The 13,957-nt window shown below is 34.5% G+C and overlaps 1 protein-coding gene across 2 annotated transcripts in view; it reads right to left on the reverse strand.

The window, feature by feature from the left end:
* Window positions 1–13,957, reverse strand: part of LOC150079406 (kinesin heavy chain-like) — a 429,176-nt gene that overhangs the window by 261,857 nt on the left and 153,362 nt on the right. For both annotated transcript variants that reach the window (XM_090383638.1, XM_090383639.1), the window contains exons 8-9: window positions 13,022–13,146; window positions 1,560–1,664 (exon numbers count right to left, since the gene is read on the reverse strand). In XM_090383638.1, the coding sequence (XP_090239764.1) occupies window positions 1,560–1,664; window positions 13,022–13,146 (230 nt within the window). The remainder of the gene's footprint in view (window positions 1–1,559; window positions 1,665–13,021; window positions 13,147–13,957) is intronic.

The following is a 13,957-nucleotide window of genomic DNA, read 5'->3' on the forward strand; positions in this document are numbered from 1 at the left end:
CTGAACACTGTAAACAGGTGGCCAGGAAAGCTCATGATGTTCCAATTAATGATTTATCGAACATTATCCTGTAGAGATAGGGAGGTCCAACATCATATTGGATAGGTGGTCATAATGTTTTAGCTCATCAGTGTATGCTTGTATAGGAAGTTCTGTATTTATCCCACTGTATAAAGCAAATGTAAGACCACATTTGAAATACTATGTTCAAGTATGGAGTCCTCATCTGAAAAAAAAAGGCGATAAGCTTCTTGAATGGGGTCCAAAGACGGGCAACTCACGTGGTGATATTGGCAGATGGGCAACCACATGAGGAAAGACTGAATACATGGGCTGCAGAGCTTGGAAACCAGGCACCTCGGAGGTAACCTGATTGAGGTTAGTAAAATAAACAAAGACAGAACGTTTACTGTTTTAGAGTATTCCAGAACTCAAGGGTGTAAATTCAAATTACAGGGGAAGAGGTTTACATTGTAGGAAGTTTTCTTTTAGCCAGTGAGTCATTGATTTCTGAAACAGGTTGCCCTAACAGTTAGCTGAAGTAATAATCTGTTGTTTCTTATCTTATTTTTTTTTTGGCCAGCACATCAAAAGCTTGTGGCTCCTATGTGGCTTTGAAGTATTTGGCTAATACTAATAAGCAGAACAATTTGTCAAATTCTGCATGAAGAGTTGTGGAAAGGTAGGTCTTTGTGAAATTTTTGCTGCACACGCTCAAAGATAAGCAGATGCAATGAAGAGTGCCACTATGTGAAGACAATTCTAATTTCCCTAATTGCATTGTCACTGGATATGACTTTTCAGTGTTTCGGTATGATCCAGAAATGAAGCATCTTAAAAGACAGTGGACTTCAAAAACATCATCAAGGCCAGAAAAGTTTCACTTAAGTCCAGGATCAAGACAACGCTAATCATTTTTTTTGACAGTGTGATTCACACGGAATTTTACCTGAAAAGGAGAGAGTCAATGTTATGTTCAACATACAGGTGCTTCAAAGATTATTGAAGTGCATCTCCTGGGTGAGACTGCAATTATGAGAAAAAGGCAGCTGGTTCTTGTTGCATGACAATGCTGCTGGCCATCCACACATTTATTGTAATGCATTTCTGATGAAACACAGCATTGTACAGATCAATCATTCACCCTACTATTCTGATCGCACCAACAGGCTTCTTCCTCTTTCCAAAGGTGAAAACTGCCCTCAAAGGAAAGATTTCAAGATATTGAGGACATAAAGAAGAACAAAACCACCAAAGTGAACATCATCTCTTTGGATGCCTTCACTGACTCTCTTTGAAATAAGTGCATTCAATCAGGTGGTCATTCCATTGAATAAAAATAAAACCACTTTAGAGCTTCTTCATTGCATTCCTTTTATTGCACCAGTATGGGAACTTTATCACAAGATTATACAGGCATAATATTATTTATATTAATATTATAAGTAATTAGATTTTGTAGGAAAAAAGAGAGACAAAAGTGCAAAGGAAACTGTGTATAAAAACTGATAATCCACCTAGAAAATTTAGTTACCACGAAAACTTGGAGTTATACTTACGTTTCCATCAGCTAAAGCTGAAATCACATTGCCAAGAGCTGAGAGTGATTTGTTGATATTCTTTGCTTCATCCAGCACCATACCTTCTGCTCCTGTCTTACTCACCTATATAGAGAAAAGTATGAGAGAGGAAAGTAATATTCAGGCAAGAGTTCATTCAACGTCATTTTGAACTTACAACTCATTTTCAACAATCTAACACAACCAACTTCAATCAGAAAGGCATACATATAAATCTTAAATAGGTGAAATCTCATTAAAAAAAAAAAAAGATATTTTGCTTATATGAAAATATACATAGTCCTTACCACAGCCTGGTTCATTAAGGTACTCTTCACACCATAAGACTTGATGGGACTTAACTGAACTATGTGTGAATTTTAAAAATTTTTACATACACACATTTTTCATAAACTATTGAAAAACAAAATTTGGTAGGAATAATTATTTCTTTCATAGATATAATTCTCATATAGTGGCAGCAATTTTAATAGTTTCTGGTGGAGAGCAGAGGTAATGTTGTGTAATATTTCGCAACCCTTTTTAATAACATGACTCACTTAAATTTGAGGAAATTTCCAAAGTCACTTTATACACTCATCGATCACTGAATTGTGATCACTCAATTCATAATGGATTATGCCATGTAGCTCACAGTATAAACAGCCAAACAGCTTCATATGCTAGAGAAGTGGTAATCTGCATCTGATTGTGCAAGTCAAAGTGATAATAAAGTATCAGTTATGGAACATACTAAAGATATTATGGAGTTCCAAAAAGGCATGATTATAGAAGTTTGTGTGTCGGGTGCTTCCATACCAGAAACAGCATGTCTTGTTGGTTGCTCACAGCCCACTGTGGTTAAGGTTACCAAGAGTAGTGTCAAATAGGTCAAACCACCTCCTGCTCATACAATTGTAAAGGATTACACAAGGTGGATGATCATGGTAAGTGAAGGATGCAGTACACTGTGCAGGCTCAACAGCAGGCCACTATGTGATGGTTGAAAAATATCCCAAATGATGATACAATGCATACTCAGCTGTACAGGGTTCCACAGCAGATGAGCCAAGAGACACCCTCTCCTCACCACTGATCATTGTTGATGGCAAATGCTGTGGTGTCAAAAAGATGCTGGTTGGACACTGGAGGATTGGAAACGAGTGTGCTGGTCAGAAGAGTCCCAATACCTGGTGCAAGACACCGATGTGGCAAAAGCAACACAAGTCCAAGGACCCATCGTGCATGGTGCCCACTATCCAGGCAGGTGGCAGCGGTTGCTTAAAATGGGGCATGTTTTGCTAGTGAGAACTAGAATCCCTGGTGGGTATGGACCAATGTTTCCCTGGTGAAATCTACTAGCAGCTCTCAAAAGACCATGTGCACCCTGCCATGTTGCATTTTTTTCTTAGACAGAAATGGAATCTTTCAAGATGATAATGTGCCATGTTGTTGGGCCCACACTGTGCACAAGTGGTTTGAGGAACATAATGAAGGCCATCTTAATTGGCCTCCAAATTTGACTGACCTCAATTCAATTCAACACCATTGGGATGTTTGGAACAGGGAGTGGGGTGTATTGCCACTTAACAATCATCTATTCCGACACCGTGGAAAGCTTTGCAGGCAGCATGGCTGCAGATCCCTACAAGTCTTTTTAGACATCTGGTGTAGTCAATGCCCAGGCAAATAGCGGCTGTTATCTGTGCGAACATTGGCCCAACATGGTATTAGGTAGGTGGTTTGTTTGTTTGTTTGTTTGTTTGTTATTTTAGGAGAATTAGCAACTAAGGCCATATTGCTCCGGGATATGCGGTGGTCATTCCCTGACCTTTCCGCATCCTCCGTATTTGGTGGTGACGGGCTCGAACCCCGGTCTAATCAAGAAGCGTGTGCTACGCACTGCTGCTCCTTCCCACCTGGCTACGGAGGCACCGGTAGGTGGTCATAATTCAGTGATCAATGAGTGAGTGTATGTTTACTATATATTTTATTTATTTACCTACCACTATAACTTAATCATTAATATAATGATGCATTCTATTTATATTTGAATTATGGGTTAAAAACAGGACAAATACTGAAGAAACACAGGTATTCAGCTGTTTCATACTACATTTTAATCTCCATCCATTAGAACAATAATCTTTACTGAGATCAAACAACAGGATAATTAAATAAATTCAGCTGAAAATGAAGCGCAATACTTATTTGTAAGATAAACAAATATTGCACTTCATGCACAACAAATGAAATTGATGTAAGAAATCTTCAATTTCTTCTGCTTCCATAGAACACTTTCACAGAGAAAGTTCTCTAATTTTATCCTTATTCTTAATGATAAGAGAGATAACTAAGATATCTCATACTGCCTACCGCTTTTCACTTTTGTCGGCAGTCCTATTCTTGCTAAAATTAATTTCAAAAATTGTATGTAGGTTCACACATTTGTGTTTCTTTCTCATCTCAATAAGCCTTATGCTAAACTGTACCTGTATGTTTTCCCTCAGAAAGTAACATCAACAGAATTTTAACAAGAATTTTAACAGTTCATTTCACAATAAATATGCCAAAATTACAATTAAATGTTTACTTCTGACCTATAAAAGCAAGTGGTAAGAGAAAGGTAAATTAATTTAGCATGTTTTTGTAATGTCTTCCCATGTTCCACATGCTACAGTGTGCCAAGCAGCATCAAGTAGACATATGCACATATTTCACTTATTTAACACTATTAACCTGGCAGTAGTGGCACCTCCCATGTAGCAAAGACAGTGGCAAGAAACCTGACAGTGTTATTTTTAATTGTAATTGAACTATGACAATATTTCATCTCTTCTTAATGGATTGCACTACTTATTGTAACTTTTTAAGTTGTAAAAAAAATAAATTTAAAACAGTGTTTAACACCTTTTATTTTCAAAAAAACAAAAATATTAATTCTGCCAAAAATTACAAAAAAAAAACCCATTTCATATATAAAATAAAAGCTAGTTTCTTAATCTGTCCCATTTTCCAATTAAAAAAAAACATCAAGTGTGGGAAATTTCAAAAATGCATATGTGTATATATTACTACTCATTATATATATAAATATTAAAATAACAGCTATATTTGATATCATTAGTTATATCCATTTTTAGGTTTATTTCAAAGACGGAACCCTTCACAGTGCATGAAAATATGTTGCTTCCCTCTTTAACTGCCATTTAGAAAGAATATCTGGTTTCATGAGGGGAAAGACAGTAGTCATTTACTGAACTACTGGGTGGAGGGGAAAAAAGTAACCTGAAACTTTAAAAAACATAGCAGCAGTGCTCGTCTGGTACCATGCCACTCTGAAAACCAAACATTTGCAAAAACGGTAGCAGGGCACTGCCAGATCCTTTCATGCAATTTCTGTATGAAAACTGTAAAAAAATCACTTCATAAATTACTGCAGTAAAAGTTTGACTATACTTAGGAAGATAGAAAAAATTTCAGATTTTTAATCATTGATTAATGGTTAATTTGGGAATGATATTTTTGAGGAGCACCTGTCAGGTTCTCCTCAGTGCTGGGTTAAACTGAGAGTAGGACAATAATCCTTGTTATAGCAGACTTCTTGTTACACACCTGTAATAATTAGAAGCGTGTAAATCTTTTGGAAAGGGTGCAGAGAGGCAACAAAATTAATTGGTGCACAAAAAAGGGTAATCTTAACAAGAAAGACTTTAGTTCTGCAATTGCAATGTCTATGTGAAGACCTAATCAAAGTGTTTAAAACTAAAAGGGTAGACTTAACTAATTGCTGATGGCATCTTTACTCCTTCTCAGGTGACACACATGGACACATTGGTATATAAATTTAAACTGAAAAAGGAAAGTTACAAAATAGAGTTTATAATTTGCCTTCAATCAGAGGGTAACTGACTGCTGGAATAAATATCTGCCTATTGTGCCTGAAATTTGAATAAATTTCAAGGAGGATCAGACAAATTATTAGAAGGGATAGGTAAATGAAGTAGACAAAAGTTTTTTTAACTGATGGAGCTTGCCACCTTACATCAATTTGCCAATATTAATGCCTTTTGCTATAGGTATGTTATATGAAACACTGTTTCATTTAACATGCTTAGGTTTTGATTTCAGGAAATTTTATTCTTTTTCATATTTTCTTGCACTTGCAAGATATCAGTCAAAACTGATACAGGCAACTCTTGGTTTACAAACGAGTTCCGTTCCAAGATGTTTTTTGTTATATGTTTTGTTTTTTATGTGTATCTTGCATTCCTGAGCTTTTATGATACGTATCATATACATTAGCAGCCATTTTAAAGCATTAAAACCATGTACTAAACATCGAATGGTCTATACAATATTTTTTATTATAATGTATGCATGTGTTATGGTTTATCGTATACAATACATGAAGTAAAATAATAGTCCCGTTTCGTCAACATTGAACACTTGATGAGCACTGTAACCACCTTCTACTATTATTTTTTCTAGTGCCTTGAGAAATTCACTTGCAGCTTAAGTATCTGTACTCGGCACCTCACCCTGAATTCTAAAATTGTGCAAGTTAGCCCTCATTTTAAAACCTGAAAACCACCCAGAGCTATCTGAAAAGCAATCATTTGTGTATTCAGGTCTAGCTCTTTTCTTCAAATTTTCAAATAAACTCCTAGCCTTCTGAAATATCAATGAGCTGAGAGGCACATGGTCATGTGTTTGCCTGTCAATCCACAAAATTAAGAGTTTTTCCATCTCTTGCAACAAAACACTTCTATTTTTTACTATCCTACTCATTAAAACAGGAGTTGTTTACTTAATTGCCTCCAAAATTCTTTCTTTATCTTTAATAATTGTTGTGATACTCTGATTCACACAACAATGACGAGCTATGTCTACCTGCTTTTGACCTCTTTCTGTCCTTTTTACGATGTCTAGCTAAGTTTCTAAACCAATACTGTGTCTTTTATTGCTATCGCTATCAACACCAGCACTACTATTTCGCTTTGGACCCATGGTCACTTAAATTTTTAAAAATATATTTTTAAGTCACAAAATGCAGAACTACACTTAATGGTGTCTATAAAACAACTGACCACATTTGTTGTTGTGTGATGAGAAAGATCAGTTGGGTGCATTTTTTGCTATATGTTCACAGTGCTGCTATTATCCATTTCAGGTATCTTTGCGACTGGAAGAGAAAGGGATGGGGAAGCTTCCCTTTTCCAGACCATAAGTGAACCAACAGTTGACCATCTAAGATAGCCTAGGCAAAGCAAATGATGATCCTATTATATTATAATAGGGGAAATCACCGATTTCTTTCCGACGAGAAAACGTTCTACGCAGCGTGGCGTGTAAACCAATGTCTTTTTACTGGCTAGATTAGTTTCATTTAACCAAGAACAGTTCGGTATAATTATCATATAATAAATACATTTTTTTAAAATTTATTTAAATCTTACAATTATGTTCACTATATGTTTAGCAATTTATTTTATTCTTATCTATTGGTGACTAAGAAATTTTGAATGAATTGTGATGTTCGTTATAGTAAATGTTCGTAAACTGAGAGTTGCCTGTATACAGTTTACAGTAATATTTCCAATTTGTAATTTACCCTCAACGGTTGCTTTTCTGTTAATGAGAAAGTTATTCCCATCATTTGTTTAATCTAACAACATCAACAATTTATCACCATTATTCCATCTAAACTTGATTTATCAGACAAAAATGTGTAAAAACAATTTATTAGTAATAAACAATAACATAAACATATAATGAAATAATGTGTAGATAATTATTGTGCACATTATTGCATTGTGAATGTTATGTTGCTTGTGTGAATACTTAATTCTTTTGAATAATTATTCAAATCACGACTACTGAATATACCTATGAAAACTAATAGTTTATACCCTTAAGATGCAGCAGTAAGTTCTATTGAAGGTTTATGACAACTCACTCTAAGGTAGGGGAACAAGTTTGCATTTTATCTGATAGATATATTAAGAGGATATTTGAAAATAAATTTTAGAAAGAAGCTTTCAAACTAAACAAACAATGGGGAAACAGCTTTCTCACTGAAAAATTTTATACCTTAGAAACCATATAAAAATTGTACCTGTTAATTAACTTTATATTAATTCTGACTAAGTATCTTTAAATTTCAGGGAAAATAGAGCATAAAATGTCTCTCCATAAAATTTCAAAACAAACAAATTAACATCTGGTGTATGTTAAAAGAAACACCCTACATACAATGGTGCATACATTCATGAAAAATGAAAACAAACCTTATTCCCTGAAATATCCTCTTACTTAAAATACTATTTTGTGTTCATGTTGGCAACAGTTATTCACTGTGTAAAGTACCTATTGTTTTTCCATCTCTCTCTCTCTCTCTCTCTCTCTCTCTCTCTCTCTCTCTCTCTCTCTCTCTCTCTCAGAGTAATGTGGGAATTTTTTTTTTTTGGCTGGTGCAGCATAAGCCTTCAGCTTCCTTGCACCATATTGGCTAATAATAATAATAATAATCACATCCACATCACGCAACTTAACTTCCAGTGGACAAATTTTCATAAAATTTTATATTTTGCTCTTAAAGAAGGATTTCTCAGTCCAGTCCAGTCCAAATTTCATTAAAACAGGACAAATAGAAATCCAGCAATTATTATTATTATTTTTTTATGCTTATGCGATATCTTATCCACATGCTGTATACTGTAGCTGAAACACTGGATGTTACATCTGTTACTATGCAGTGAGCAGAAGAATGAATGGTTATGGCTCTTGAGGATTTTCTCAGAGACCAACTTTTTTCACTAACATCTCACTAATAAAGAAATGCAGAAGCATATCATTAAAAATGCTTTACTGTATCATTTTACTGTTTTGTTAACCCCTGGCACCACCATGCCATGACGGGACTAATTGTATGTCTATTGCTGCAATTAAAGATTCTATTCTATTCTATTATACACATTGTTTAAATTAACTATTTTTAACACAAAGAATGTAGTTACCTTCTAATCAGCCTAACCTAGACTAAGATCAACTGGCTGGCTAGCTTTGCTTTCCTCATACTGTCACTGTCCAATACATATACATTCTACATAACTTATTACCAAGAAATAATTTATTAATAATACTTAATTAGCTTTAATTACATAGAACAACTACTGTAATTTCGTGTCTGGTGGCCAGCATTATCAGTATAGTGAGTTTAAGTAAGGTCACAAATCGAGGTTTAAGTAAGGTCATTTATGTTTAAGTAAGGTCACAAAATCATGTTACCAACCTGTAGCACTTCTTTCTAATGTTTCCCACATATATAAAGTACATAGGTGTTTTATGCATAAATAAGAAACATCCCTTAATGGTATGCTCAATAATACTTTAGCTGACATCAAGAAGTTCCCCATTTTGAATATCTTTGTGTGGCAAATGTTATTAGATTTTTTTCAACCAATGAAATAAAAAAAAATAAAAAAAAAACTAATGAAATAAATCAGAAAAAAAAGGAAAAAAACGATAAATGTGGTGATATCAAGCACAGGATATTATATAATATTAAATTAAAGTTTAATCCAGAGAAAAAAGGGGAAAATTTAACTTTATTCAATAACATAACAATGATGGTAAAAAATATTGTCATTATTTTCCTAATCATCATCATCAGCCATTTTCAATCCACTGTAGGATGAAGGCCTCTCCAGCAACTTTCCAGTTCCTTCTGTTTTGTGCAATGGCCATCCATTTACTACCCACAAACTCATGTATTTCATCTGTCCATCTCCATCATTGTCTTCCAGGTTTTCTTTTAGTTCCTCTTGGGTAAACATTCTGTTATTTTCTTAGTCCATCTGTCACGTCTTTCAAGCTACGTGTCCTGCCCAAGACCATTTTAGTTCTTTAGTTTTGATAAGAATGTCCTTTACTTGAGTTTGCTGCCTAATCCATGTGTTTCTCTTCTTATCTAACAGTCTGAATCCCAATATACTTTGTTCCATTCTTCGCTGTGTAGTTCTCAGCTTCTCTTCCATTCTTTTGGTGAGTGCTCAAGTTTCACTTCCATAAGTCATGGTGGAAAGTATACATTGATTCATTATTTTACATTTCAAACAAATTGGGATATTGCTCCTCAGTATGACTATATTTCCTGAATGCTATCCACCCAAAATTTATTCTTCTCTTGACTTCAAGCCATTTATCATTATTACAGCTATTGACTTGTCCCAGAAAAGTTAAGGTGTGTGTTTTAATTGTGGTCTCTAGGGTTGCCCCTATATGCTGCTGTAGCATCTGAAAAGGTGAAGGCCAGCAAGTGTAAGTATGTGTCTTGTTATGTTGAGTGCCAGCACTGGCAACTTTGCAGACGGGGGCAGGGGACACCTGGTCCCCTGATTCCCAACCTTGGCAACGAGGAGGCACACCAGGGTCCACTTTCTAGCTGAGACTCTTACTGGGGTTATCTATCAGGCAAGCCTGGGAGCCCCAAGGTGTTTAGGGAAAGGAATTGAGGATAAGAATTGAAGTATGGGGATTGGAAGGGATGGGGAGGTTGGATAGAAGATAAGGGGAGGAGATAGACCTTCCATGAAATAGAAGAGAAAAGTTTACAATAGTGTATAGTGTGAGAAAGAAAAAAAAAAAAAAAAAAAAAAAAAATATATATATATAAATAAATTAATTAATACAAAATAAAATAATATATAACAAAAAAAAAATAATAAGTAAATAAAATATAATTAAAAAATTTAAAAAAAAAGTACCTATATACAATGTTTACTATTAGCTAAGTGAGTACGATCACTACTCCTGAGGAACTTAATCAGAAAACCAAAACTATAAATAACACTTCATTACATTAATTAACACCATTTCAAAAGTATTACTATTAGGCCACAGCAACCAGACAAACTTGTACAGGACTCAGCTTTTTTTTCTCCCTTTTTTTTTTATATTCTTGAATATTTTTCTCTCTCTCTTTCTGTTTTTTTTATCTATCCCAGATAATTATATGACTCCACCTTTTCAATTACTGCTCCTTCAATCATTATATCCCTTTCTGTGGCATACTTGTTCGTCATTACTTTTGTTTTAGCCATATTCATCTTTAGTCCAAAATCCTTACTAACTCTGCATAACCAATTAAGATTTTCTCTAATTCTTTGGGATCTTGGCTTATGACCACGATCCCAATGTCATCTGCAAATCGTAAATGGTTCAGATACTCTCCATTCACACTGACTCCTTTCTGTGACCAGTCTAATCTTCTGAAAGCTTCCTCAAGGGCAGCAGTAAACAACTTCAAAGGTATTGTGTCTCCTTGTCAAACTCCTTTCTCAATTTTAAATTTGCTACTGTCTTTGTCTAGTCTAATAAAGGAGATAGCATTCTCATACATTTTCTTCAAAATCATAATATATGGGGTATCTATGCCTTGTCTTTGCAGTGCCTGAAACATTGCCTGATGCTGTATGGAGTCAAATGCCTTTCATAATCCACAAATGCCAGGTGTAATGGTGTTTTATATTCATTTGCTTTCTCCATTAGCTGTGATATATAACGTTAAGGTGATACATTGTTGAGAATCCTGTTCTAAAGGCAGCTTGCTCTTTCGGTTGATTCTCATCAAGTATTCTTTCTAATCTGTTAGTAATGACCCTTGTGAACAACTTGTAGATGTGGGATAACAAGCTAATTGGTCTATAATTTCCAATTTATCTCCTTTCTTATGCAGCAAAACTACGATTGCATTATTCCACTGCTTAGGCATCACACTTTTTCTAATGCATTTTGTGAAGAGTCTTGCCAGTTTTTGTGCCATCTCTCTCTCTTCCTCCCAATTTTAACAACTCTACAGTAACTTCATCTTCCCCCAGGGCTTTCTGATTCTTCATTTTCTTCAACACATTTTCTACCTCATCAGGAAGGATACTGGATATGTCGTATGTGTTACTAATTTGCGATCCATCTTCCCAACTGCTGGCATCATTCCCTTGCTCCTTGTATAATTCTCTATAGTAGTCTTCTGCTATTCGAATTATGCCTTCCCTGCTATTTATAAGTACACCATCGCTATTCTTCAGTTTCAGTATAATTTTTCTCTCTTTCTGTATTACTGCTCGTGACTGTTGATTTAAGTCCTTTGTTTTTCCTTAATGCTTGTTCTACTTTTCTTGTGTTAAATCTTCCATATGTCCTCTCCGAGTCTCATTCTAATGCCTTTGCATAACTCAGTACACTCAATTTTCTCCTTGTTAGTGTTTATCTTGCTCTTCATTTGTCATCTTCGATTCATCATGACAAGTTTGACTAATTTTTTCTTTGGATTTCTTTTTACCTATAAGTTTCTTGGGCTTTATCACTTTTAGAAAGTTGTAATATTTCTCGTCGATATCTTGGTTCTGAGCAGTCTGCAGAAACTCAAACTTGTTCTTAAGTTTCGTACATACTGCTTTTTCTCCTCTTCTGTTGTCTCAAAGACCTTCGTATTATTTACTCGAGTCAGTTTTTTTTCTTTCTTTTCTTACATCTATATCAAGCGTGCATCTTACCATTCTGTGATCACTTCCAATGTTTACTTTGTTCAGGATGGTAACATCATTCACAATATATCTTCTGTTAGTGAGGATGAAGTTGATTTCATTAGTTGTTAATCCATTTGGGCTCTTCCACGTTCACTTTCTGTACACCCTTTTCTCAAAAAAAGGGTTCATTACTGACATTCCTCTAGATTCTGCAAATTCCACAAGTCTTTCACCTCTTCCATTTCTTTCACCAATTCAAAATTTTCTATAGTTCTCCTTTCTGTGCTGTTTTGTCTCTTTCCAACCTTAGCATTGAAGTTCCCCATAATGATAGTGTAGTGGGATTTCTACTCATCTAGAAGACTCAATTTCGGTGTACATTTCTTCAATCTGTTCATCATCATGGCTCGATGTTGGTGCATAAATCATTATAACCTTTAGCTTGTACCTCTTAGAAATCCTGAGTAGTAATCTTGACACCCTTGGTGATGTACTTTTGAATTCCAAAATGTTGTTTTTTATATCTTTATGGACCAGAAAGCCAACTCCACCTTTGCTCCTTTCACTGTTTATGTTTATTAAATGATTCATTTCTTCTTCTTGTTTCAGGCAAACTGATGATATTCCAATTCACATTTTCTAATTCCTTTTCCAGCTCTAATAACCTGTCTTCACCGATGAGCGACCTTACGTTGTAACAGGCCAAGTTCAGTTTCCATGCATGGCAGCCTAGTCATACCCAGAGATTCTTAGCACCCTCTGCTTCCACTCTGATCCTCTTGCTGCTGTAAGAGGGGGAGTGAAAGCCACTGAGGGCCTTTTACTAATGCTACAGCATTAAAAAAAAAAAAAAATTGTTTAATTTTGAAATTTTAATGATAATAAATAATTAAGTTGTTAAAAAAAATATTAACTTCTGCAAAATTTTTATACCTTTTCACTTCCAGCCAAATCCACTAAGTACAGTTTGCCACTTAATTTTTTCTGATTCTCTAAATTTTCTTGTTTTACATTAATCAGGAAGACACTGTGGCTGCGAGAGCTATGTTCATTCATGTCTGAAAAAAATTAATTAATTAAAAAAATAATAATAATATAAAAAAAAAAAAATATATATATATATATGTATATTTTTTTTTTTTTAACTTAATACCAACTGGATAAATTTTGAACCTGATTATTTTACTTTTGAACCTTATTTTATTTTTTGGCTAGTGCAGGAAAGGCCTGTGGCTTTCTTGCACTGCTTGCTAATAAAATTGGGGAAAACAAAAAACAATGAATGTGCCTTTCTTGCACTATATGACCAATACTAATAACTTCATTTAAAAAAAAAAAAAACCTATGGCAGTGGTTTTAACTGGTAATTCTTGTCTTCTTTTCCTGTGAAAAATTATGAATATTTAAGAAATCCCTGTGGAAATGGCAAAAGTTATAACCATGGTTCAACAATACTGCTGACAGAGTGCTCAACAAACAAAAACTATCTTAAATACTTAAATCACAGTCATGGAAACTGAAGATCTACAGACATGCAAAAGACCAAAACAAGCCTCTTTGCAGTCCTTTATTAAAGTATTTGTTAAGCTTGACTAAAACATAGTATTCCATATGCAATAAAAAGATTAAAATGCAGAAGAACAAAATAGAGACCTGATTTGGTCTTCTGCATGCCTGTGGTGGTTCACTTTCCCTGATTGTCATTTAAGTATCACCACAAAATTTTCATTCAGTAGCATAAGTATGGCAATTCATCAAAATAAAACAGAAAATTTTTAATGTAATTTTTAATTAGTATCAAAGTAAGTTCGACCATAAGCACCGTCTGTAAAGTGTATGCATTCTAAGAAACTTTTCTAATGATGACTC

This window comes from Mastigoproctus giganteus, chromosome 10 (assembly GCF_048544385.1).
Source record: "Mastigoproctus giganteus isolate SK-2022 chromosome 10, ASM4854438v1, whole genome shotgun sequence".
Lineage (NCBI taxonomy): Eukaryota > Metazoa > Arthropoda > Arachnida > Uropygi > Thelyphonidae > Mastigoproctus > Mastigoproctus giganteus.